This window comes from Cygnus olor, chromosome 4 (assembly GCF_009769625.2).
Source record: "Cygnus olor isolate bCygOlo1 chromosome 4, bCygOlo1.pri.v2, whole genome shotgun sequence".
Classification (NCBI taxonomy): Eukaryota; Metazoa; Chordata; class Aves; order Anseriformes; family Anatidae; genus Cygnus; species Cygnus olor.
This window is the reverse complement of record NC_049172.1, coordinates 64,705,196-64,730,107: the sequence shown is the minus strand read 5'-3', so window position 1 is coordinate 64,730,107 and position 24,912 is coordinate 64,705,196. Positions and strand designations below refer to the sequence as shown.

The 24,912-nt window shown below is 38.7% G+C and overlaps 2 protein-coding genes across 7 annotated transcripts in view; one reads left to right on the top strand and one right to left on the bottom strand.

The window, feature by feature from the left end:
* The window catches only part of EVC2 (EvC ciliary complex subunit 2), a 70,724-nt gene extending 58,159 nt beyond the window's left edge, over positions 1-12,565 (top strand). For all 5 annotated transcript variants that reach the window (XM_040555510.1, XM_040555507.1, XM_040555508.1 and 2 more), the window contains 5 exons: positions 338-552; positions 1,911-1,998; positions 8,078-8,271; positions 9,461-9,562; positions 10,058-12,565. In XM_040555510.1, the coding sequence (XP_040411444.1) occupies positions 338-552; positions 1,911-1,998; positions 8,078-8,271; positions 9,461-9,562; positions 10,058-10,328 (870 nt within the window). In that variant the 3' untranslated portion in view covers positions 10,329-12,565. The remainder of the gene's footprint in view (positions 1-337; positions 553-1,910; positions 1,999-8,077; positions 8,272-9,460; positions 9,563-10,057) is intronic.
* An 11,574-nt stretch (positions 12,566-24,139) lies between these two features.
* Positions 24,140-24,912, bottom strand: part of STK32B (serine/threonine kinase 32B) — a 192,795-nt gene continuing 192,022 nt past the window's right edge. For both annotated transcript variants that reach the window (XM_040556327.1, XM_040556335.1), the window contains exon 12: positions 24,140-24,331. In XM_040556327.1, coding sequence (XP_040412261.1) covers positions 24,163-24,331 — 169 coding nt within the window. In that variant the 3' untranslated portion in view covers positions 24,140-24,162. The remainder of the gene's footprint in view (positions 24,332-24,912) is intronic.

The window sequence follows — 24,912 nt, the reverse complement described above, 5'->3', positions numbered from 1 at the left end:
GATGGTGCCATTCTTTTGTTTGGATCTCAGGCTTGCCGGTAGTCTTCTTTCTAGATGTCTTCTACATAGGAAGGTTTCAGAGAGTATCAGCGTTTAACGCAATGAAAATTGGCTCATACCTTTAGGCATTGTTCTCATATGTTCACAGCATGCAAGTCATGTTTACTGAAGCCATTCAATGAGTTGGAAAGTGTAATGACTGCACGTGGCTGGGTGGAATGAGAAAATGAATAAACTAATAACACAAGCTACGATACCCTCTTCTTTCTTCACTCCAATTAGAACTTGTTCTTGTAAGATAATTTATGAACTTCAAGATTGTGTTTTCAACCTCTAGGAGATTGAAGAACTTGACAGGAAGCTGGAGTATGAAATGTTGCATAAGGAGTCAGCTCAGCAGCAACAACATCTAATGAATAAGCAGAGGTGGACACCGGATGGATTGGGGCTTTCAAGTGAACCTGTAGAAATGAATGCAGACAGACAGGTGACAGTTCTGCTAAGACAGGCCATGAATAAATGTAACCAATTTATAAATCTGCACCAGCAAAGGTGAGTGCTTTGGTCTCAGGTATTGCTAAATCACCACAGTCATTACAGACTTTAAGATAGCACAGAGAAACAACAGACGAAATGTCTGCTGTGCTGGAGAGGGACTGTGGCCCAGAGCATAACTGAGAAGTCTCAGGAGCACTGAAATAAGAAATAGGAAATAACTTAGTTGCATTTGGATGGTGATGTTCTTCGTGACAGTCACCATATCTTGATGGAGCCAGTGAAAACGTAACAATACTTCTAGCAGCAAGGGGGAAAAGAATTCTAATCCTGTTTCTTCATCTCCCAAGAAGGTGACTAAGGACTTCAATGAAACCTGCTCAGTTGGGGTCAGAGGAAGTAACTGAGAAAATAAAATCGAATTTCCATCTCCACTGTAGACTGAATTCCCTGTCCCACAGTTATTTTTGATGTCATATATAAGTAAAGGTATCAGTGGAAAAGTTAAGTACCTTTAAGTAAAGGTGTCAGTGGGGAAAAAAAAATGCCTCTTAGGAGAGATGTAGAAATACCTGTCTTGTATGAAGGTCACCTAGCAAAAATAGATGATAATGTGCAAAATTACAAAATACTGTATTACATTAGGGTTACAGGAGTTAGAAAGTACATTTCCACTTGTATTGCACACTATTAAAAGCCTACCACATCTCAAGTTTCATGTAAGATTCGTAGAGGGTGTTTTCCATTACAAAGAGGGTTTCCTTTGAACCAATTGGTTTATTAAAATAGCTTAGATAGGCTTTGAGTGGAGTTGTAGCACTCTTAAGTCTGTTTTAACTCTAAAGGGGCTGGAGCTGTCATTGATGTCTCTCTTAGAAGAGCAAACAGGTTACTGGCTTGGGAATACTACAGGATACAGGTGTGTCAGTCAGGCCTTCAAAGGAGCAACAGCTAGTCTTTACTATTTACCTGTAAACATAATGGAAGAAATGAATCTTGCACTTTTCCCAGATAACATTGTAATGGCTTCATAAGTTGGTCTGGAAAGAAAAAAAATCAGTAATGAGGAAGGTAACAATTTATTGTTATTTCAGAAACAAAAAAGTCCACAAAATGCTGAAAAGCATTGTGATGAAAATGAGGTGATGGGGGGACTGGTTGAATGACAGTCCTTTGGAGCAATTTCAGATTTGTATTATGTGCAAGAACATGGCCTCAGATTCTGCTCTGATTTTGTGTTGTGGTTTAGGGGAGAAGAGAGGAGGAGAAACTGACTTATTTTAGAGGTTATGCTGCTCAGCCAACTTGGCTGACAGAGTTTTGCCTCCTGAATGGATGACTTTCAGTTATTGTTTCCTATAATACAGTCATTGCACCTGAGAAGATTTCAATGTTAATTCTGTCTTTCACTTCAGCTTGAGAGATGAGCAGTGGAATTGCATGGTGCTTGAAGATCTTCTGGAAAATATAGAAATGGATGCATTTTTGGCACTTTATAGTCAGGTAAGCATGAAATTGAACAAAGCTTCCAGGTTTAAATTACAGCTGTATCAGCAGATCAGCTTTTCTTCTTTTTTGGGAACTGTTGCAGATATATTTGGACCCAGTTCTGCTAATAGTCACTACCAGTTCTGGTGTTTGCAGCATATATTACTGTTGACTTCAATTAATTCTGATCTACTTTTCAGCTTTTTTAATTTTACTAAGTTACACTACTTCTTCTTCACTTATAAATCCTTTCCAGCAGTTGTCTTACTGCATTTCATTCTGTGGAGAGAACTAAATTGCATGAGTTTCTGGTTTACAGACAGATTTATTGTTTGATTTCCACGTGTTAAGACAGGGGTTCTGTTTAGGTTTCAGTCTATGTGAGAAATGAATAGCATTGATTGTGTTACAAAACTAAATGATAAAAGCACTGCTAGTTAAATTTTCTAGTGTCATTACTCATACTATTTTCAGAAAGAACATTTCTTCTTCGTTGGTCATAATTTATTGTTTGTTGGCTGCCTGTCAGTGCCACAAAGGGCATTAAAAGTGAATCACTGTTGTTCCTAAATTCTATTTGCAGGTTTTGGTTTAGCTAAGTAACTAATATCAGGGTAAAAAAAAAAAAAAAAAGACTATAGGTTCTACAGCTTTTACCATCTAGGTGTCTTACCTTTCAAGGACAGTTGCAGTTGCAGCCACCTGTATCACAAATTGGGAACTTCATATGCTAGCGAGCCAAGGAGGGATAACTTAGACTAAGGGGCTGTCAGCTTTTCCTGAGTCTCGGGTTTGTTTCTACTCAGGTTTCTGAACTCTTTATCTTCTGTTGAGTTAGATGTCTACTTGAGATCAGCTTGGAGCGGGACTCCTGTATATTATATTTGCATTAGGAGATTCACGTGGTAGGTCACACATGCTTTCAGACCCTTACTCTGATTTGGGCAAGGAACTTGCAGCAAGATCTCCTAAAGCTCACAGGAGTTTGATAATCACTTCAGTCTGTCTCTCATGGGGACACTCGGGCTCCATTCAAAGTGGAATCATTGCATTAGCCTCACTGGAAGAGACTTGACTCATCTGGCAGCCTGATGGTTAAGGTGCTGTCCTGGAATGGACTATCTCACTTTGTGCTAATGAATTAAGTTAGAGTGGAATTCAAACCTGGTCTTATGCTTTCAAGGTTTCCTATTCTCTGGGCATAATAATATAAGCACCAAAAATCCATTCTGACATGTTTTACAAAGTGTAGCATTTGAAGGTGTTGCTGAGGAGGTCACAACCAGCTTTACCAGCCTTCTAGTTTTAAATCCAAGCTATGTGTTTTTGTAGCTTTTTTATTATTATTGTTTTTCTCTTTAATTTTTATGTTGCAACCCCTTTTTTTCAAACTGTCTTGCTACCATATTCACCTTGACAGTTTGGCATATGGTAAACAGATATGGCTGTCAGCAACTGCTGAATTCTACTGCAGCCTTAAACTCCTTCTCATTGTGTTTCCTGCCCCCATGGCTGCTGCACGCAGAGCTCCTGAAAAAAACTTTCTGCTGTCTGCCTTTGTAGGATGTTTATGTGGTAAATATTCACAAGATGGTGAGTTTTAATCTGATTATTTCTTTATAGCTTTAAATTTTACATGTATTCATTTATGTTCCATTAAAATAACCTGTGTACTGCTGATGAGGCAGTCACCAACTATTTTCAGTTATGCATTAAGTTGTGGAACAGTAACATGGGCAGCAACAGCTATAACACTTTTCAGAGGTGATATTAAATTGAGGCTTCATTTTCCCATTTGTAATTGCAGTTTGTGTAACAACTGAAAATTTCAGAACATGTTTCTAGGTGAAAAGAGAATGGATCTTTTGTCCTGTTCAACATTTTTTTTTTTTTTTTTAATTTGGTAAAACGGGTAAGGATTTAACAGGCTTCTATGAATGTTTTGCTGAAACATACAATACTTCAGATACTTGTTAAATATCGTAAATGTAAGATAAGAAATAAATTATTTTCAGCATCAGTGAAAAATAAACATCAGAACACATACAGAAATTGAAAATGCTTTGAAAGGTCCTTTGGCCTTTGCTCGTCTTTCCCTATACTGCTGTAGTTTAAGTCATAGGTCTTGGTGGACCAGTCTTGTAAATTCTTTTATACTTTTTTTTCCTAGTTCATTATATTTTTATCTGACAAAACATTTTGCATCCAGAAATGCTGACTGTTACGTAGGCTTTAAACAGCACAGACCAACTCTTCCAGATTAACACTACTGAGACCATTATCATAGTGTAATTTCAGTGCTTTTAAATCTGCTGTTGCTTTGTGATTTTGGACTAATTGAAGGAATGGCTGGGGCCTTGTACAGTGTTCATTTAGCTATTTCCTGGGCTGGTGAAAACACTCAGCACTAAGTGGGAACTCTTAAAAAAGAGCATGAACACTGCATTAATCTTGTACTCTGGTTCTTAGCTTGCCATACCCCTGGGCATAGAACGGTAGGAAGAAGTTGCATATAACAAGACAGCTGCTCAGCAGAAGACTTCTTATCTTGCAAAGGATGATGTGAAATGGTTTTCTGCTGCTTCTGAGTTAGCTGTGTGTGATAGAGCCTCAACATTTACCTCTCTCGTGAAGGCATTAAATTCAAGATGTGTGCCATATTAAGATCAGCTGAATGATGAAGCAGCAGTGTAGGACTTAGTGGAAGGGACACCAAGAAGAGAGGCAAACCCAGTGGCTAAGTGCTACTTCTTCTGACTTTGAATCATTACAAGAGAAATGTTGGTCCTTTCCCAACAGACCTTCGCTCTTTTCTTAGCATTTCAGTTCAAATATAATGCTCTTTTTCATTGGGAAGTATTGATTATGTTTATCAATTAACTGCCCAGTACTAACCAGGAATATTCTGGTTTTGCATGTTACTGTAAGCTAGTGTCTATTCTAGAAGTTTTTTAATAGTGACACTTCTTGTGTTACATTCCCGAAGATCTTACCATTTGGCTTGGGGAAAGCTGGATCTTGCTTTTCTACAGCATAGGTATACCCTGTTGATTATGTTGCTGACAATTCAATTGTCTTCTTGTGATGACTGTTGGGTTTCTAATCCTTTGGCACAGATGTATCCTGAAACAGCTTCTGAACAGCATGGTAGGCATTCTGCAAGTTCAGAAATTAAAATAATTGTTGTGCAGATTACAGATGCATGCAAACAGTATGTCATAATTTTCACAGTACCCAGTCCCTTTAGCACCCTAGCAGGTGAGCAGTGACCTTGATAACTATAATTTTTATATCTTGAAGACAGAAGGAGGTTTATGAGCATTATTGTCAACTCACTACAGCTGAAAAACTGGACACACTGTTCAGTGTATACCTGGGGGACTGTGCTGTATGTTTTGTTCATAAGATTCCCTGAAGAAATTTTTAGCGTGTAGAAATATGTATTAGATACACCAGAGTGGGATTTTTTGTATTTACATTTAGTGTTATAAAAGGTAGTCCAGGGATACTTTGGGACATGGAGTTTATGAAATTCCATAAGACCTATACAGATAGCCCCTTCAGATACACAAAAATGAATTCTGTTCACAGCAATTTTCATAATATAATAATTCCAACTGTAATTCCAAACTTGAATAGTAGTAATTCAACTGTAAAGAAGTACACACTTAGTAGAATAGGAGTTTATTAATTTATTAAGGCTCACAGTGTAATATGTTCCTTCTTTGGGATATGTTTATCCTGTGTGTTGATATAGGAATTGATTTTTAAATCTTTTTTCCCCGTTTTCTTACAATTTATAGGCACATTATACTGACACGTATTAAGAAACTATAGTATTGTACCTCTGTATCTTACACTTATTCTTTTCTTTATAGAGGATTTTCTCCTTTAAACTAGTTTTTAGAACTGTGGATGTAGCCTTCTTGGAAAACCAGATAAGTTTCACTTTCCTACATTTTGTCTTGCAGCTTATGTCCCTATGGAAGCAGATCTAGGTCGATAAGAGATTTGCTAGAATGATAGTGAGTTCAGGATCATAAGCCTCTCGGTGAGAAGTTACTTATAAATGAGCATGTAGCTATAGCCCCAGGTACACTAGTTGATTTTTAGAGAAAACAAATGATGGAGACAGACTGTCATGGGGTAACAGCACGGTAAGCTTGAAACACAGCATGAATCAAGTTAATTGATTCTTGCATATAGGTGTTTAAATACACATTGCTCAGACAAAATACTTAAAAGTAATTCTACTGTTTGCAAACCACAGTTCATACATCCCTATTTATACTCTGGCGAAATTCAGAGAATACAGATGAGGTTATTGGTGGCACAAATAACATTTTTATCCATTAATGTTACAAAACACACAAATTTCTAATCTTTGCAGTACTTTACTGTCTCTAATATGCCTGAAGATTGAAATTCACCCCATACTGGAGAGCCTTTGGTCTGACTAGCATGACCATTCCTGTATTTGAATGCACATTCACTTCTCCTTCCTGTTTACGCAAGCTGGTCCAGGTACCTGTGGGTTTTTCTAAGTGCTACTGCAGGTGCCTGCTCACACATCAGCACTCACTTTGTCAGACATATGCTAGGTGCACCTGGCTGGTGCCACTTTTGGTACTGTTGACAGCACTGTGGCACCTTGGAGGATGACTTAATCATGAATTCTGCTGGGTTAGAATACCACTGAGGGTTGCCTTCCAGTACAAATCATACTTGATGCAGAAAGGTAAGGGTCAGAGTGGAGGAAGGAATATTTTAAAGAGGAAACTATTACAGAGGAAAGCAGTACTGAAGTCATGACGCATATAAATAATCATCCGCATATAAATTATGGAGTTAAAGGTCCTGCTGAGACCATTCTGTCAGAGGGACGGATGGGTCACAGAGATGCCATTTTTATGTTTTTTTGCAAGTTTCTGGAACAACAGTTTTTAAAGACCAAGCAGTCTGTATACATTGACTACAGAAATTAAACTTATCTGTCTGTATTAAGATTTAAGGCCTTCTTTACATCTTCCCTACAGAAGAATCAAATGACTTCTTACTTAAGAACCATGAACAGATGTCTCTCTTTCCTAACTACGGTACCCATTTCAGGATGAAAATAATGGATATTTGAAATACCCAACAACTTAGTAATCTGTGATCAATCTTAGCATTTTGTCTCATTCATTCTGGTATCTCAGTGGTTTCCATGGAAAACATGCAGCAATACTTAAGAGCCTAGGAGACTTTGGGGAGTGACTACTTCTGCATTTTGGAGAGAAATCTCTGCTTGTCTCAGTATACTGTAGGCTGTTTTATATTTGATACACATGAGAAATCTGCAGAAACAGCCCTGGGGACAGAGTAGTTTTGACAGCTGAGCAGCAAGTAACAATGTGGTTTGGGTGCTTAGAGAGAGACAGGGAATTGGTCTGATTCATCGTCTAGGGAACAACTGAATTTGAACTTAGTCTGTTTGGACACTGTGTGAATATAATTTACCAACAACCTTTGGGCCAGAAAAGAAAAGAAAAAACATTTTTAGGGGGCTGAAGATGTTTCCTTCTCTTACTGACAAGTATTACAAGCTATTCTCTGAGCTTATCACAGAATGTGGTGTTATGAGAAGCTAAACAATGAAATGCCCAACCATGGTGACATGTAAATGTTGTCATTAGGTTTCAGAGGTTATTTTTTTCTGATTTTGCAGACCAAAAAATGCCATATTGCTTCATTCCTATGTTGATAACATTACAATCCATAAATTAAGTAAACCTTACATTCTAGAATATGATTGCATTGTGATTTTTCTGGCATTGAGTATCTCCTTTAAGCAGACAAAATGAGAGGAACCGGTTGTTTAGAATTTAAATTGCATGTATTTGTAATGAAATGGAATACTTCAATGCATGTGGGCCAGTGTGGATGGAAGCAATGAACGCAGGACTGTGACCACTTGACACCAAAACCACTAAAATGATTTTCAGTAATACTTTTTGTTTCTATGATGAATTATTTTTTACCACTAGCAATTAAAATTCACTAACCCTTTCCTTCCCTTCTCTTCCTATGCTGCTTCCACTCATTAATCCTCCAGGAGCTCCGACTGGCAGGTTATTTATCCAAACTGACAAGGGTGCCAATGGGAACGTTGCACGGGATTCTGAACTTGTTGCTGCCCTCCAGTTCACAAAGTGAGGTTCTTTCTGTCCTTGATTCCATCAATAAATATACAGATGCTGTTGCTGAAGGTGATAGTGCTGCAGATGAGTCTGGCAGCTGTAAAAAAAGGTAAGTGTGATCTTTTCTGGTAGACTGTTGCAAAAGATTATTGCTTTCTTTATATATTTATTTGCTTGACAGGCAGATTGATGATAGAAAAATAGGGGGTTCGTAAGTTTCTTCTGTGAAATATTTTCATGGTGTAAAGTGTTTTGAAACTGGTGCTTTATTTTATGAAATAAAATTGATTGATGAAAAGCTCATAAGTTTTATAAGTTTAGGAGTATAATTTAACTGAATTAGGCAATTATTTTATAGATTTATAAACCTTACTCTGATCATTTTCTTTTTGTTGACTTGAGTTTATTAAAATAATGAAGTCTCTCTCCCAACTCCCTGCTGTGCATGACATGAGAAAAGGAGAAAAGATTATTTTTAAATTAAAAAAAAATATCTCCAAATTGGAGAGAGTTGGGTTTGAAGGGTGTCCCTCAGAAAAAGAAGGATATGGACCTGTTAGAGCCAGAGGAGGTCCATGAAGATGATCAGAGGGCTGATGATCATAGCAACTTTCCCGTGAAGAAAGGCTGAGAGCGGGGGCTATTCAGCGTGAAGAGAAAGCTCCAGGGAGACCTCATTGCAGCCTTTCAGTACTTAAAGGCTTCGGTACTTAAAGTATTTCAGTACTACTATAAAAAAGATGGAGAGCAACTTTTTGCTTGGGCAGATAGTGACAGGACAAGGGGGAATAGTTGTAAACTAATCTTAAGTTTAGGGGAGATTTGCATTAGATGTTAGGGGGAAATTCTTCACTCAGAGGTTGGTGAGGCACTGGAACAGGTTGCCCAGAGAAGCTGTGGATGCCCCATCCCTGGAGGTGTTCAAGGCCAGGTTGGACGAGGCCCTGAGCAGCCTGGTCTAGTGGGTGGCATCCCTGCCCATGGCAGGGGGGTTGGAACTGGGTGATCTTTAAGGTCCCTTCCAACCCAAGCCATTCTATGGTATGATTCTATGAAAAGCAGACATGGCACTGAACCCTCTAGTTGTTGGATGTGAGTTGTCAAGGAATGGCTAAGGGTCCTTGGGACCATATGATCTTATGTGATTTAAATAACTTGTGCAGAAACCCTTGTGTGCTCTTACTGGTTGCATTTATTGCATTAATGTTAGGGTTTTGGTAGTTAAAATAAGAAAAGGGGAAAAAGTATGTGTAGTTAGGGGTTTGCTGCTGGGAATTTTTTCTTTCCTTCTCCTTCAGGAAGAACCAAGAGAGGTGGCAAGCACTGGAGAACAAAGTAAGGGAAGATCTGATAAACAGAAGTTTGGAAAGAATTCCTTCTCTAAACAGGAGAGAAGACAGGTAAAGGAAAAAAAAAAGAGGACGAAACACATGATTTTTTAAAATTATTATTTTCTTATACTTTTTCATCTCCAAAGTTTCTTCTACATCTCTCAGAAAATAAGTTCATAAATGTGCCTTTTCTGACACTGTTCTAATCTTTTATGCTTATGCAACACATTTATACATAATATGCAATAATATTAAATACCTAAAAAGGTTTTTCTGTACTTACCAACAAAATTCACACATTTTTCATAAACATTGCCTCACCTTCCCTATGTTACTTAGTATAAGGTTAACTTTTCTTATGCAGTTTTGTATCTTGTAAAATGTTATGCAAATTATTGGGGATTGGAAGAGAAATTACATTTCTGTCTAAAATAAGATTTTCTTTAGCTTCCAGAGGAAAGTCACCACTCCTATGTCATGGTATGATACAGAAAGTGATGCTGTTTTTCTGCCAAGTTTTCATTTTTAATTCTTTTTTTTTTTTTTTTTTTCTCATTAATGTAGCTTGATAAAGAAGAAGCAACTTGTCCTCCTGGAAGAAGAAGCATTCATTCATCGTGGATGTTTGTCTACGCATCCTCCTATGGAACAGTCTGGTCAATATGTTTCCTTGAACACTGCAACCGTTGAATCCATAGAAGTATTAGACACAGGGGAGAAGGTATTTTTGTTCCGTGAGCAGAGTGATCCAGTACTTTCTTTTCATAATTCTCCAAGGAAAAAGAAAAAGAACTTTCTTAATTCCAAAAAAGCTGCACATGCAAGTATGGATTAATGAGGGAGACTTCCATTTGAAGAATCAATTAGGGAAGAGGAAGTTATTTAAAAATTAGAAAGAATGAAGTATGCAGCTTAGATAACACTTGTATTGTTTTAATATCAATTTTCTGACATTGTAAATAGTTGTAGTTTTACGTTGTCGAACTTCACAATGAGCGTTGTGCATCTTTCAGTTCTCATCAGTGCATCTTCTGATGGATGGACCACTCAGTGTGTAAGGAATTGGTTGAATGGTCACACTCAAAGAGTTGCGGTCAATGGCTCAATGTCCAGTTGAAGATCAGTAATGAACAGTGTTCCTCACAAGTCAGTGCTGGGATAGGCACTGTTTAACATCTTTGTTGGTGATGTGGACAGTGGGATTGAGTGCACTCTCAGCATGTTTGCCCATGACACCACGCTGTGTTGTGCGGTCATAATGCTGGAGGAAAGGATACCATCCAGAGGGACCTGGACAGGTTTGAAAGGTGGGCCTATACAAACCTCAAGAAGTTCAAGGCCAGGTGCAAGGTCCTGCATCTGGGCTGGGGCAACCCTAAGCATAAACACAGGCTGGGTGGAGAATGGATTGAGAGCAGCCCTGATGAGATGAATCTGGAGGTGTTGGTTGATGAGAAGCTCAACATGAGCTGGCAATGTGCGCTTGCAGACCAAAAAGCCAACCGTATCCTGGGCTGCATCAAAAGAAGCATGGCCAGTACATTGAGCAAGGTGATTCTCCCCCTCTGCTCTTGTGAGACCCCACCTAGAGTACTGTGTTCAGCTCTGGGGCCCCCAGAACAAAAAAGACATGGATGTATTAAAACAAGTCCAGAGGAGGGCCATGAAGATGATCAAAGGACTGAAGCACCTCTCCTGTGAAGAAAGGCTGAGAGAGTTGGGGTTCTTCAGCCTGGAGAAGGCTCCAGGGAGACCTTATAGTGGCCTTCCAGTACTTAAAGGGGGCCTACAGAAAAGCTGGGGAAGGACTCTTATGGGGGTGTAGTGATACCACAACAGTAATGGTTTTAAACTGAAAAAAGGGGGATTTAGATTAGATATTTGGAAGAAATTCTTTACTCTGAGGGCAGTGAGGCACTGGATTGGGTTGCCCAGAGAAGCTGTGGATGCCCTATCCCTGGAAGTGTTCAGGGCCAGGTTGGATGGGGCTTTGAGCAACCTGGTCTGGTGGGAGGTGTCCCTGCCCATGGCAGGAGGTTGGAACTGAGTGATCTTTAAGGTCCCTTCCAACCCAAACCATTCGATGATTCGTTTAATGATGCAACAGATGAAATATGGGTGTTTTGTGATGCACGTTCTGGCAGACAGGACTCAGTGTTCCTTCAGTGCTTTGCACTGATTTTACTGTAGCTGTTCATAATTTATATAGAAAGGTTATTTATTATATAAAGCAGGTACTGATTTACTGTTCTTGTATTTATGTATTCTTGTAATAAGCTGTGGTATAGCAGATGACATGAAGAGATGAAGTAGATGACCCACAAGTCCTCTGTTGTCTGATTTTCTCTTAGTCTAGCTAATTTAGTTTAATCTTGTGCTGTTAATAAGCTTTGAATGTTACTTCTGCAGTCTGTGTTCTCCAGTGGTAGCTGATAGTCCAGATCTTCAGTGTATGCATATGCACTAAGCCTTTCAACCCAGAGTAGTTTCATCTTTTCACTTTTGTTTATAAATTTACTTCAGTAGAACTAGGAATGTGGCTTCAGTTCAGAATTTAAGTTTTAAGTCTTAAATATTTGCAACCCGTAGCAGTGTTTTTCTTCTTGAAGCAATGTCATCATATATGTTAGTAGAAAAGGGAAACTTGTAAATGGACATGTAATACCTTCAAAAGTTTTCTTTTTTTTTTTTTTTTTATTACAGTGCTGCCAACTGTTGTAATTTTATGTGGGTATTTTTGAAGTTCTTATTCCCAAATTTCTCTAAATTACGAGGATATCGTTTTACATTTCAAAAAAGAGTTAATTTTCAAACCCTTCTAGTTGATGGAAAGAAGTCCGTAAATATGAACCCTAAAAACTGTAGTAGGAAAATATAAATTAAAAGGAATGCATGTATTTGATAATTCACGATATTCAAGCTGGTTTCAAAGGATTTTTTGAACTGTGTTCAAATGCTGTGCTGTGAGGGTACTGTGATTGTGTATTTTGCTGTTTTTGAGGTATGAAGTTTCTATGCCTTTGTATTAATAGGACACCAATTTCATTTTAAAAATTAAAATGTTACTTTGTATGTGTGTCTGCAGTTGTCATCTATTCCCAGTGGAAAAAAACATTTTTTCCCTCTTCACTTGACAAGTTTAAATATTCATTCCACAGTAAACAGCAATTAGTGTTTCTTATCACTATTAACATTAGAAAATGTTCTATGTAGTAATTAGCCTGATAATCCTAATTATTTTCTGATTGCATTCTTCAGTCTCTTGAAAGAAGTCATCACTCTCACAGAAAAAGGAGCGTGTCAGGGTAGTGGGAGTTCAGAGTTGCTGTGTTTTAAGGCATCTTGTATGTCCTCCTGAAGGCTAGGGTAGGTTAAGGTAAGGTCTGCCCTATTTTGAGGCAGGTCAGAGCTGCCTCTGGAGGAGGCTCAGGTGTTTCAGAAAAAGGTTCAGAAGAGTCATGTCTCCAACAGCCCCTGTGCAAGACTAAGCAGTAGGAAAAGCTGAGCTGTAGTCAGGGCTGCAAGGAGCACTTGAAAGCTGTAGTATCCTCACCTGATGCAAGTAAGACTTCTCCCAAGCCCAGACCTTAGGCTGTTACTATATGAAAAGGGAAACAGCAGCACTACTCACAGATAAGATGTTGATACAATGCGAAATCTGAATATTGATTGCAATGTCAATTTATTATCCTCAACAGATAATCTGCATGTCTAGTAGCAGAAGGCTAATTTGCAACTCTAACTCATCACAAATTTGAAGCAGCTCAGTGATTGTAACTGTTCTAGTGGGGAACTGTCATACCCTGATCTGGATCAGTTTCATATCATGCAGTGCATATTCAAAGAAATGTGCTAACCTTAAAATCTCTCTCACCTTACAAAATAGGTACTATCTAGGTAACTGCCCACTTCAATAAATGTTTGATTTATATTCATCTTTGAGTCACTCAGAAGACAGGGGAAGGCCCTTGGTGTGTGTGCAGTTCCTGTGTGTGTACTATAGGTATTAGCATCCTTATTTCACAGTTGAAGTCTTCCAAGATGTGCATACTGGACAAGCTGGTCAAATTAAGCCCATTGGGTTTAATTGTCATTGTCAATAAAATAACTAATATAAAGCCAAATTCTTCAGCATTTTGAACATTATCCACATGGGGCAAATTGTTCTTCATTCTCACTAGACTAGCATGAGAAAAGGATGTCTTATCAGTCTCTTATTTTTAAACAGATGAAGCAAAAATAAAACGCTTCAAGTATCTGATACTGGTGCTTAATACTGTGCTGACTGTAGAATTAGGACTTATTAAAAAATCAAAAAACAAAACAACAACAACCAAAAAAAAACAAAAACAAGACAAACAAAAACACAAAACCACCCCAGCGTTGTTTAGCAACTCTCCTGGTTTCTGCCTGGTTATATAATGCATTTTACTTGGATCGAAAGTATTGGAAATGAAGGAGCCTCTCATTAACACCCCATTTAATTGCTTTCCCCTGGAAGTTCATTATTTTTCATCTTGTCCCTGACCCTGGACATTATACCCACATCGTGGTTGTCATCTCCCCTCTACCTGAGGCCGTTGACCAAGGAGCCAAAACATGGAGAGAACAGGAAAAAATAGCAGTTGTTGGGCAGTGACACTTTAATCTACACAGGAGAAATAATGGTGTAATTTATTGAAGAAGTGAATTCTCTATGTTGGACTGTAGCTTTGTTATCCTTTCTTCACTGGGCACTTAATGTTAGCTTCCACTGTGCACAGCACCTCTCTCATGTCCAGAGGCAATTCCTGTTCACTAACTGGCCCCACTTCTGGATTTTCAGGAGTCTTATCAGTTGTGCAAAATGGTCAGTCCTCAGGTTTAGCAGATGTGGGGGCTCTGCTGTAGGCTCCTCTTAGCATTATCATTATCCCGGTTTTCCACTGATAGTGTGATCCCTCCTGAAGGACCATGTGGTGTTTGTAAATTAAAGGTTTGCACTGGTAGGGAACGAAATGCCCCAGAAAAGCTCTAAGAGGAGCTCTTGCTGAGAGAGATTTGCTTTTCCATGTTATCATACAAACTTGGTGCTAGCACCATATAAAGACTCAAAGGAAAAGATTTTAAAATACTTCAGTCCTTTTAAAATGAAATGGGCACTTACTGGAATGTTTGAAATTGACACGATCCTCGGTGTCCATAGATTAAAAAACATGCAGTATCCATAGGCTTCTGGACCTGTGCAGCCATTTGCAGTGAGGTATGTATCTATCACATTTTCTGCGGTGTTGTTATGGTAGTGGTGTTCATGTATGCTGCAGTTTCTTCATGAGTGCATTTACTGAAGTGTAATTAATTAGAGTAATGAAGTTCTTTGCTACGTCTCTTAAGAGAGGTTGAAACAAAATCACGTTGTAGATAACAGTGTACAACCTGCAGAGTGCCCTTTAGACAAGGTAGGATTTTAAAAGCTTGTTTATTTTCCTATCTCTTTTTCTGGTTTGGCTTATCAGAGATACAGATACTGGATTAGCATGCCAGAAATGTTCCTTACTCAGTTGTTTAGTTTGTCTCTGAAGTCAAGCTGTTTTTTTTTTTTTAAAAAAAGATTCAATTTTAAAGGTTTCTTTAACAAGAAAGATATTGTTAAAAAAAAAAAATACACCCTAGGGAAAAGTGTTCTCTCTATAAAGAGTTCTGCAGTGACTGAACTGAAAATGTTTCCTTGAAACAACGAAGTTGAGATTTCATTTCCCTGTCCTCACTATTATATATTAATTTGTTATGAAATACAGTATACATTCTAAGCCTAATAAAGGATAATTAATACCAAGAATGAATGACTGGATATTCTGGTAGAAACAATCAACATTATGTCAAAAATTCAATCAACTGTAAAAGAAAGTGAAAATACCTACGTGGACTTGGCACTTCTGCAATGAAAAAAATGTAAAAATGGAATTGAAAAGATTAACATTTTTGTGGAAATAATCATTGTATTTAGTAGATATCTTTATCATGGCTATATAGATATATAGATATCTATAAATAGATATCTTTACTCATGGCTATCATAATTTTGTTTTCAGATTAACTTCTAAAATGACAATGTCTCTTTAATAAGGTCAATTCTGCAAAATGCTCATCTGCTTTATTTGAACCTGGGGAAATCATGCTGCTTTCTTTCATTATCTTGTATTTACCCAGTTGCTATTTTAACACCTTTATTTCTTCTGGGGAATGTTAAGTTTTTATGCAGCTATCTTAATACAACCTAGAGCCAGTAATTATACTGCCTTTCATAGATGGCTCTTGCTTCCTGAGAGTCTGAGAGCAGGATTTTCAAAGCACCAAATGCCAAGTCCCCTAATTCAGCTGACCCACTTCCTCCTCTGCTCTGTGCTGACAGCTTTTGCTGCTGTGCTGATACGACTGGTGCAGACATAGCTGTCCCAGCATCAAGCATTCTGATTTTGCCTACCAAATTGTGAAAGCTACTTTAGGAGAAGTTTTATTGTCACAGGTCATTGAGTGCTGCATGAGAGTTCGTATGAACATGTGTACTGGTCAGGCAATATGGTGAAAGTGATAAACGTGATCCTGCCAGCAGAGTGCTCCTGGTGGGATCCAGCCTTTGCGGCTTGTCCGCCCAGTTCCCCTTCTGCAAAATGGCTGGCAAGGCCAGCAGCTCCGGTCTGCAGAGCTTTCTTTCTATTCATTTTCTTGTCGTTCACAGGGAACAAGATAGGGAAGGTCAGACTCAATGCTTGTGAAAGACTTCACGGTGTGCTCACTGCTTGCCTTTGTGTTGCAGACAAGCTGTAATATAAATGGGCTATTTAGTGCAAACTGATAAAGTCCATCTCTGTACTTGGACAGTCTGTGCTTTCTCGTGTATTATTTTTTTACCCTAATTATTTTTTCCATCTCAGTTGTATCAAGAAGCCTGAAAGCCACATCAACTGAAAGCAGTTTTTTTTTCCCAATGTTCAAGCATTCCTCCGGAGAGCAGGAGATAGGCATTTGGTTTTAGCACAACATAGCTTAGTTGGCTATACATGCAGGAAATTCAATTATAATTGGAAAAAGCCAACTTCTTTGGAGCTTGTTCTTAATTATGCCAGAGACCTACCTTCAGAAAAGAGATTTTGTACTTTCAAACACTTTTGTTTGAAGGAAGATGACTAAGTAAGGAAATAAATTAAAACCTGAAAGTGGCAGGTACAAGCCAAATTAGCACTCAGAATCTGAGGTCAGAACTTGGATAAGTTTGAGCATTGGTGTTAGGCTTTAGCCCTTGATAAAATGCATTTGAGAATGACATCTTTTTAAAAAAGTCTGAGTGGTTTTGTGGTTGTTCAACTGAACAAAAATATTCATATGCAGAGTGTTTCAGGAAGAGAAAAAGTTACTTCATAAAAAGTATGCATTGAAAGGCCTTTACAAAATATTTTGAGTGGATAGATGGGCAATGTCTGTGCTAATTGGAGTAAAAGTATATTTTCCCAGTATATTTTCATTCTGCTTATGGCTTGACTGTTACTAGACATAAATCTAGTAATGTATGCCAGCTGTTTTTTCTTAATTTGCTGTTGATCACTGGTAATTCATTGTTCTAAAATTACCATTGTGTCTGTATCTGCAGATTGGCTTGTGTACTACTTACACAGGAGTATGTTTGTCATTCCTCTTTGTACACTATAGGAATATATAGTAATTCAGGGTTGCATCATTTTTGAAAGTGGCCTCTTTCAAAGGTAGTCATTTCACATGGTTCTATCTTGGAGAATATAAAGGGCACATCAGGAATTAGAAGCTGTCCTTGAGAGTTTATTTTTTCGGATCTTCAGACTATCTAAAATATTCTTTCTTGCAATATTTTTAACAAAATTTGTGTTCTGATAATACAAAAAAAATCTCAATCTTCCATAAACAATATCTTTCTTTCTTTTACAACTCCTATGCAATTAATAGATTTTCGCATTTTCTCAGCTTATCAAATGAGAAGGAAGAGTAATCCATGACAGTTTTAACACAGTTGTTTCAGTTGTTCTGTTTTAAAAATGTAAGATATATTTTTCTCTCACACACACACACACAAAAAAAATCCTTAAGAAAAGATTTGTCTCTTTGATGTCTGCTTTTCACTGGGGAACACAGAAAAAGCTGTATCTCCATCCTGAAAGCTGGGAGATCAAGTCTGTGCTTTAACATAGGTTTCCTTCATAATCAACATCCTTTTTTTTTTTTTCCCTCTTTTTTTTTTTTTTCCCCCAGGCAGGATGAATAGTTTAGAAAATGTGATGCTCCTTGACTGTTTTAAACCCAAATGAATACCTACATATAAATTTTTAATTTATTTATTTTCCATGTGGTTGGAAGGTTACAAAGTGGTTTGACGAACAGTGAGGAGCTTCATGGTTAACTGGAGGCCTGATAGGGCCAAGTCTGTCTTGATGCACACTGGTTTTCCTTCTGAGAAAGTACCACCCAGGGCCCTCTTACGCTTCTGCCCAGCTAATGCTCAGTCCTGCCAGCCATATAAAAATGCAGGAAATTTGAGGTGTTCAGAATTGTCTCCCATACTGATACAGCTCATCCACTTCATGTAAATGAAGTACAGTATTTTCTTTATATCTTCTGTACAACAGACTATCTATGCTAACCGTGTCTCCATTTCGTCACTGTGTGATGTTTTCCTTCAGTGTGCTTGCTGCCCTTCCCACTTAAGTATTGTTCACACATTTAGTAAGAATGCTCTCTATTTCATTTTCCAGATGATCAGTAAAAAAAAATGGGATGTTTTACAAATTTCAGTACAAGAAGCTACAGTTGTTAGCAGTCACAGTGAAATAGAAAGGAAATCAGGAGTAACCCAAGACCTGAAGTCACATCTTCAGCTCATACCTGAAGACAGAGAACTTCTAAAGAGAAGGGTACATGATGCTCTGTTTTGTTGCAAGGATTGTTCCACATAAGCCAAATCATGGGATTCTGAAGGGTGGGAGGGCTGAAAAGTGTTTTGCTTTTAAATACATTCACTTAAAAGCTGTGCTGCGTTTAAAAAAATAAGTTTTAGAAAAAAATTATACAAAAATGGTACCATGTTTACCACAGAATCCCTCAGTACAATTTGTGCAGCCTTACAGATATGAATGAGCCTTAGAACAAGAACAAGACTGCAACTCTTCCCCAGTAAAGAAGAGGATAAGCTGCATCTAGCTATTTCCATGTACATAAATGTTAAATTCACAATTCTGTTCATTGACTTTTGACCTTATTTGTATAAGGTACATTTGTTTATTTGCAGAAGTCAGCATGCTGTTAACCTAATTTTATTTTGAAGGAATATAGTCTTTGTTTGTGGTTGCAGGGATACCAGAATAAATGAGGTTGCAGGTTGCACCTGTGCAGGATCGGTGCGTTGCAGAAGGAAAGCCAGACGCATTAGGCTCTGTCAGTGCCGGTGGTGAAGAGCTGGTTGTGCAGATAAAACCTGTCAGCAGGAACAGTACTGTGCTGGTCTCAGACAGCTCCAGGCCACTGCAGAGCTGAAATTGTGGGATGCTCCCGCTACGAAGAGTGGCTCTGTGCAACAGCTAGTGCTGGCAGCAGTGTCCTAGAAACCCGTTGTGGTCCCAGTTTAGGAAGAGAATCCTTGGGGGTCGCTTTTTATTTTATTTTTATATTTTTATGAGGTCTGCTAGGAAGTTTAAATATAGAATTATAGGCTTACTTTATAATCTCTTTTGCCTGTGGTCCTAATTGCACTATCACTTAAGGAACTGCCTACGTTGTTGGGTCCATATCTTCAGCCACCAAGCCCAGATAATCATTCTGCTTCCAGTGAGAGCACCAGTTTATCTGATGAGTTATCTGATCGCTTTTCTTCTATCTCTGCTCAACACCCCTATGAAGCACCAGGGATAAAGTGATTCCTTAGAGGTCAGCTTCTCGTGTACCATCCAGTCTGCCTTGTTGCACTGAAATGTGACAATTTGTTAGATAAGCTGGGAGCACACAACCTGGGGAGAGCTCCAGGCTTTCTTGTCAATTCCTTTCATCTGGATTTGCTTTTCTGTTGTGAGGGAGTTAAAGCAGGAAGCCTCCCAGAGGTGACTGAATAAAGGTTGGGGAACAGAGCCCCAGTGCACTGCATTTCATTTGTGAATAAAACAGTGACTGAAAAATCACCAGCACCAGGATAAGGCAGCTCTCAGACAACTGCTGAATATGCAATGTGGTCTCTCAGGAGAATTGACTCATGAATAGCACTGCAACAGGAGAGCAATTTCAGGCGCCGTCTGTCTCCTACAAACTGGGTACAGCAAAGCCATGGGTTTAGCAAATTTACTTTGGTATGTGCTTGATGCAAAGCAGGAAGCTGTAATACTCCATGCAGCATCTGCTGATAAAGATCTTCAAAAGCATCATGCATGTTGCTGTCAAGAGTGAAGTGATTTTTTGATACCAGGCCTATACTGTGGAATGAGGGAAATGAGATTATGAAATGACTTTATTCTGAGAATAGTTGTAGTGCTGCCATTGTGTGTGTTTTCGAGAGGTTTTCTTCCTAATCGGAGTGTATTGAGAAAGAGAGCACTCTAATTCTGGCATGTGGAAATAGTATTTGCCAAGAATATGTGATAAGGAAAATGTGACAAAGAGCTCTGTAAATCCTGGGGAGAAAAAAGCCCTGCAGACATGACCATGCAGCTTCCTGGCTCCTCTAGTACTTATGCAAGTGAATAGCTCCTTAAATGCAACAGTATTATTTACCTAAATAAAGATGTCAGGATTTGGTTAATACAACCCCACGTACACTGTAATTGAGTGTCAGAACAGAGTAATGCAGTGTGGCACAAACTCCTGCTAATATGTTCTGGCTGTCAGAGCATGCTCTGTACACAAGGTATACGCCACAATTTATTTTGCTTTATTTTGACCATCTAAATGTCACAGTGTCTAATCGAAGCTAAATGTTGTGGCTCTCCCCATAGCTGAGAGGCAGGTGCAGGCACTCCTGTAGGATGTTTCATGTAACACCTTCAACAGGCAATATAAGGTGTGCTTTGAGTCTCTTACTGCTTTGTTACAGAGAGTACAAAAGAGGAAGAACTGGGAAATTTGACTTTATGCCACTGAGTAGGAAAAAAATATTCAGATAAAAATCTATTTATCCTTCTCTTGGGCTCTTCTATACACTTTCAGTGTGGGTCTTAGAACCTCCTCTTAGAAAAGATATTGAATGCAAGAAATCATGGTTGGAGGGCAGAACTGTATTTTATGAGACTAGCTAGTAACTGGGCAAAGCAGAGGAGCTTTTCAGGGTTTAAGTCTTTCTTCAAACAAAAACAGAAGCTCTTTTCAGCTTCTGGCTGCAGTTGCCATGGGAACAATTTCAAACAAATACATGATTACAGCTGGTCAATATTTTTAATGAAAGAATGGTTTTCATTTTCAACACAAACTTGTGTAGCACATATTAAACAAAATTGGAAATAAAAACATTTAGTCTGATTTGTTTCCGCTTCCTTTCTCTTCTTTTGCTTAATCCTTTTAAATGGCTGAAAATCTTATTTTCCCTTTTCCTTGAATTTATGAAAATAAGCCTTTTTTAATAGACACAAAACATACTACAAAATACTTGGATAAAAGAGTTGGAAGAGTTGGTCATTTTAAACCGGTCATTTTAAACCAGTCATATTGGGCTAAATCCATGATCTTGGGAGCTTGTATTAGTACTTAGAGTATGTATTTAAATATTCAGCACCCAAAATGTGATATTCAATGAATTTTCCTCCACTACAGTCTAATTCTAGAAGCACCTAAAATTTATAAGCCTTGAAATTTTATTTTCCAGTTACCTAAATGTTTATTGGTAATGACACATACTAGAGGAATCAAGCTATGCTTCACACACAAGCTTTTTTGTATGTGTTTCTTGTTTTGTTTTGTTTTGCTTGTTATGTTTATTTTTTCCTTCTGATGCCTTCCTGGTGAGCCACCAAGGCTTTACAAGGTAAGAGTGTTTTTGTAAAAGATGTTTTAGTGTTTCATCTTCAGGAAACAGTCAAATGCTTAAAAAACAGCCCTAGAATTTTTGCAGAGATACAACTTTAGAGCGTTGCACTGCTTGTATGAATGGGGGCAACGTAAGCTTGAAAGCAGAGGTATTCCCACTGCGCAGCTGGTTCATGATACTGCTATAGAGTTAGCCTCTACACTGTCTAAATTCTCTAAAATCCTATATATACTTGTCTAAAGTCTGAAAATCAATCACTCAAATGTCTTAATTTGAGAGATTAAAACTGCCACCCCAAATTAGTTGATTGAGAACTATTAGATTCATCCAGCCTCAGTGTTTGCCTCATTCCGGACCCTTTGTGCAACCTGATGGGAAGATGTGCTGTGGGCACGAGTGCTGGTTTCATCGCTGCAGATAGTGTTAATCAAGATGAACACCAACAAATCTTTAGACTCCTTTTGTGAAAGCTAATATCTAAAGAGCCTAAAAGGCTGCCTGGGAGTGCACTGCCATGCTGCTGACATAGAAATCCGCCAGGTCTTTTTGTCGAAGACGATGCCATCGTGTCCGGGAACTGCTGCGGCGGTGGTCTGAAATGCAAGTAGTTACTCACGTGCCATCCAGTTGTGTTACAGAAGTTTAGAGTGTTGATCATATCTGTGGGTGTCTTTCCATCAGTCCCAAGAGGAAATTGTATGGTGTTTTTCTTTCCCCAGTTCTTCCCGAGGCTTGAATTAAATAACCAGCAAGCGAAGTATGCATATGTCCTTTATGAAACAGTACTGTTATATTACACATCTGTGAAAATTGCACTTACAGCCAGATCTTGAGCACAGATCCATTGATGTTAACAGATGCATCCTAATTGGTACCCCTTGAAGCTCTCTTGATGATTCATGTGTTTTTGCTCTCTTCTTTTTTTTTTGTTGTTGTTTAGCATAAACATATAAACAGAAGAAATAAATACATCTGTGCATGATTTCTGTGTTGTAACTGGAAACAAATTCTTAGGCCTGAAATCCATTTCTCTCTATTCATCCTTGTCTATCCTTCCATTGGCACATGATTCAGTTGTAATTCTAACTATGCATGTGGACTGTCTGGTAATACCAAGCAGTCTTGCAGGGTGTAGGGAATTGCAGGTGGATTGACAATTACCATTCTGATGCCGCACATTTTGGGCCCATACATCAACGCATAATTTGCATCCCTTATACTCACTTTGCTTGATTTTTTTTTTTTTCATTTAAAAAGCAGTTATTTGTGTTTAAGCAATACGGACTTCTCCTTACTTCCATTCTTCCAGTATTTGTTTTGAATAAACACGGTAAAGAAGCATTTCTACTGCCATTTATCAGAGGGAGAAATGAAGCACAGAATAAATAGATTCAAGGAAAGAGAGTGGACTTTTCAGCAAGTGCTGTCAGGTGGCACTTATTCCATGAGCCTCAGTTATGAGTAGGTGATGCCATCCCTTTCCAAAGAGTGAAGAACAGCTGGCATTTTTGCACGTGCCCTGAGCACGAAGGCCAGTGAGAGCAGATGGGAAAAACAAGGCAATGAGAGAAGTACAATGGAGCATGCCCTTTCTTCCCCTTTTTAAGTGAGGAAAACAATGTAAATGAAGAACTGGAACTCTTTATCTTAGGTGATGCATGCTGGTTATTAAAAAATCCCATCTCTATTGCTGACATTATTTCAGTTATTCCTTGAGAATAAAATGTGTTCAGAAGTGGTTTAGTTTCTATGCCATTGTGAAGCTAAAACTAATCAAAGAAAGAAAGAAAGAAGGAAAGAGAGAGAGAGAGAGAGAAAGAAAGAGAGAAAGAGAGAGAAAGAGAAAGGAAAGAAGGAAGGCAAGAAAGAAAGAAGGAAAGAAAGAAACAAAGAGTTGATTACAAAAAAGTTAGTGTGCCATGAAGGGCTATCAAGCCTATTCCACCAGTACTATTTCAGGGAAATGTGTGGAGAAAGATACAGATGGGATGCGAGTTTCTTTCTTTTCTACCTTGGATAGAAATCTGTTCAGGTTGTCAAGAGGTTAAATGGATATGGAGTCAGATCTAAAATTCACAAGTAAGGATGGAGCCATCAGGAAGGGCTGCAGTCAGCACGCGGGGAGTATAAAAACTGTAAAAGGCTGTGTGTGGGTGCAGCGCTCCTGAGGCAGTTTCAGGTGGCAGTTTTCAAATGCATGCATTTTTCCTGGCATGGCAGTGTGAGCACTGAATTGGGAGAACTCGAGTTCATGGTTATCATTTATGTTGTCTCAGATTAGTCACTTCATGTTTTGTCTGAATGCTGGTGCTATTAATAACATGAAATAATGATATTTAAATTACTATAATCATAACTGTTGATTGTAGCTGATTGGAAAATAGCTATTCTGGTTGCTTTTTCTTGAAGAAAATTTCAATTTGTTTCCACAAAGTTCACATAAGGAACACTCAGCTCAAACCTCAAGTGCCTGGGCTAGGAATGTGTCCCCTTGCTATCCCTGCTATGGGCAGGGCTCACCTGCTGGCACCAGGGGCAGGCATGGACTTAGGCCCTTCCTGTCACGTCTCAGCCTGGGGCTGCCTTTGGTACCCAAAGGAGAAACAAGGCCGGTGGGCCAGGAGCCAGATCATCTCTGGGGTGTTTGGGGACCCTCACTGTGCTACCATGGGTCCATCATTGCTCTGATCCTCCACGAAGATGGAAACAGGGAAAGGGCAGCTGAGGCTGGGCCTGCCACCACCTTTGTCCTGGGCTCCCGCAGGGCTCTGGTCTCCTCCGTGCCTTCCCCATGCTGTTCCTGGGGTGGAGCATCCATTGCCTTTTGGTTTCTGCTAGGGAAAAAGAGGTAAGAAAAGTGAAAGAAAGAGAGGAAGGGAGGGAGGGATGGAGGAAGGAAAGAAGGAAGGAAAGAAGGAAGGAAGGAAGGAAGGAAGGAAGGAAGGAAGGAAGGAAGGAAAAGTATAAAATAAAAAAAAAGAAAGAAAGCGGAGAAGAAAAAAAAATTAAAAAATAGGTATCTTTAGCAACAGCACAACGAGAGGCAGTGAATGCATCTCTCTGTAATGCTCCACCAGTCTGAGATGTACCAGATCTAAACAAGTCTCTCTGCTCTTCTGTCCTCTCTTATTTTGTCTTTGAAGAATCAGAATCAGGCTCAAGGAGCAGCAACAATCCTGGGTCCTCTCTTTTCCCTAAAGAGACAGTTAAATACTTTAATGTCATTAAAAAGACTGAAAAATAAACGTATTTTATGTCTAAAAGAATTCCTCTCTACAGCTGAAGAGAAAGAGGTAAACCATGGTGTTTAATTGAATTTCACTTCATCTTTCACATTTCAAATGCCTTAACCATTTTCCTCTCCTTCTTTATATCTTTAAGATAAGGTTAAAAAGCTGTAATAGAGGTTGTT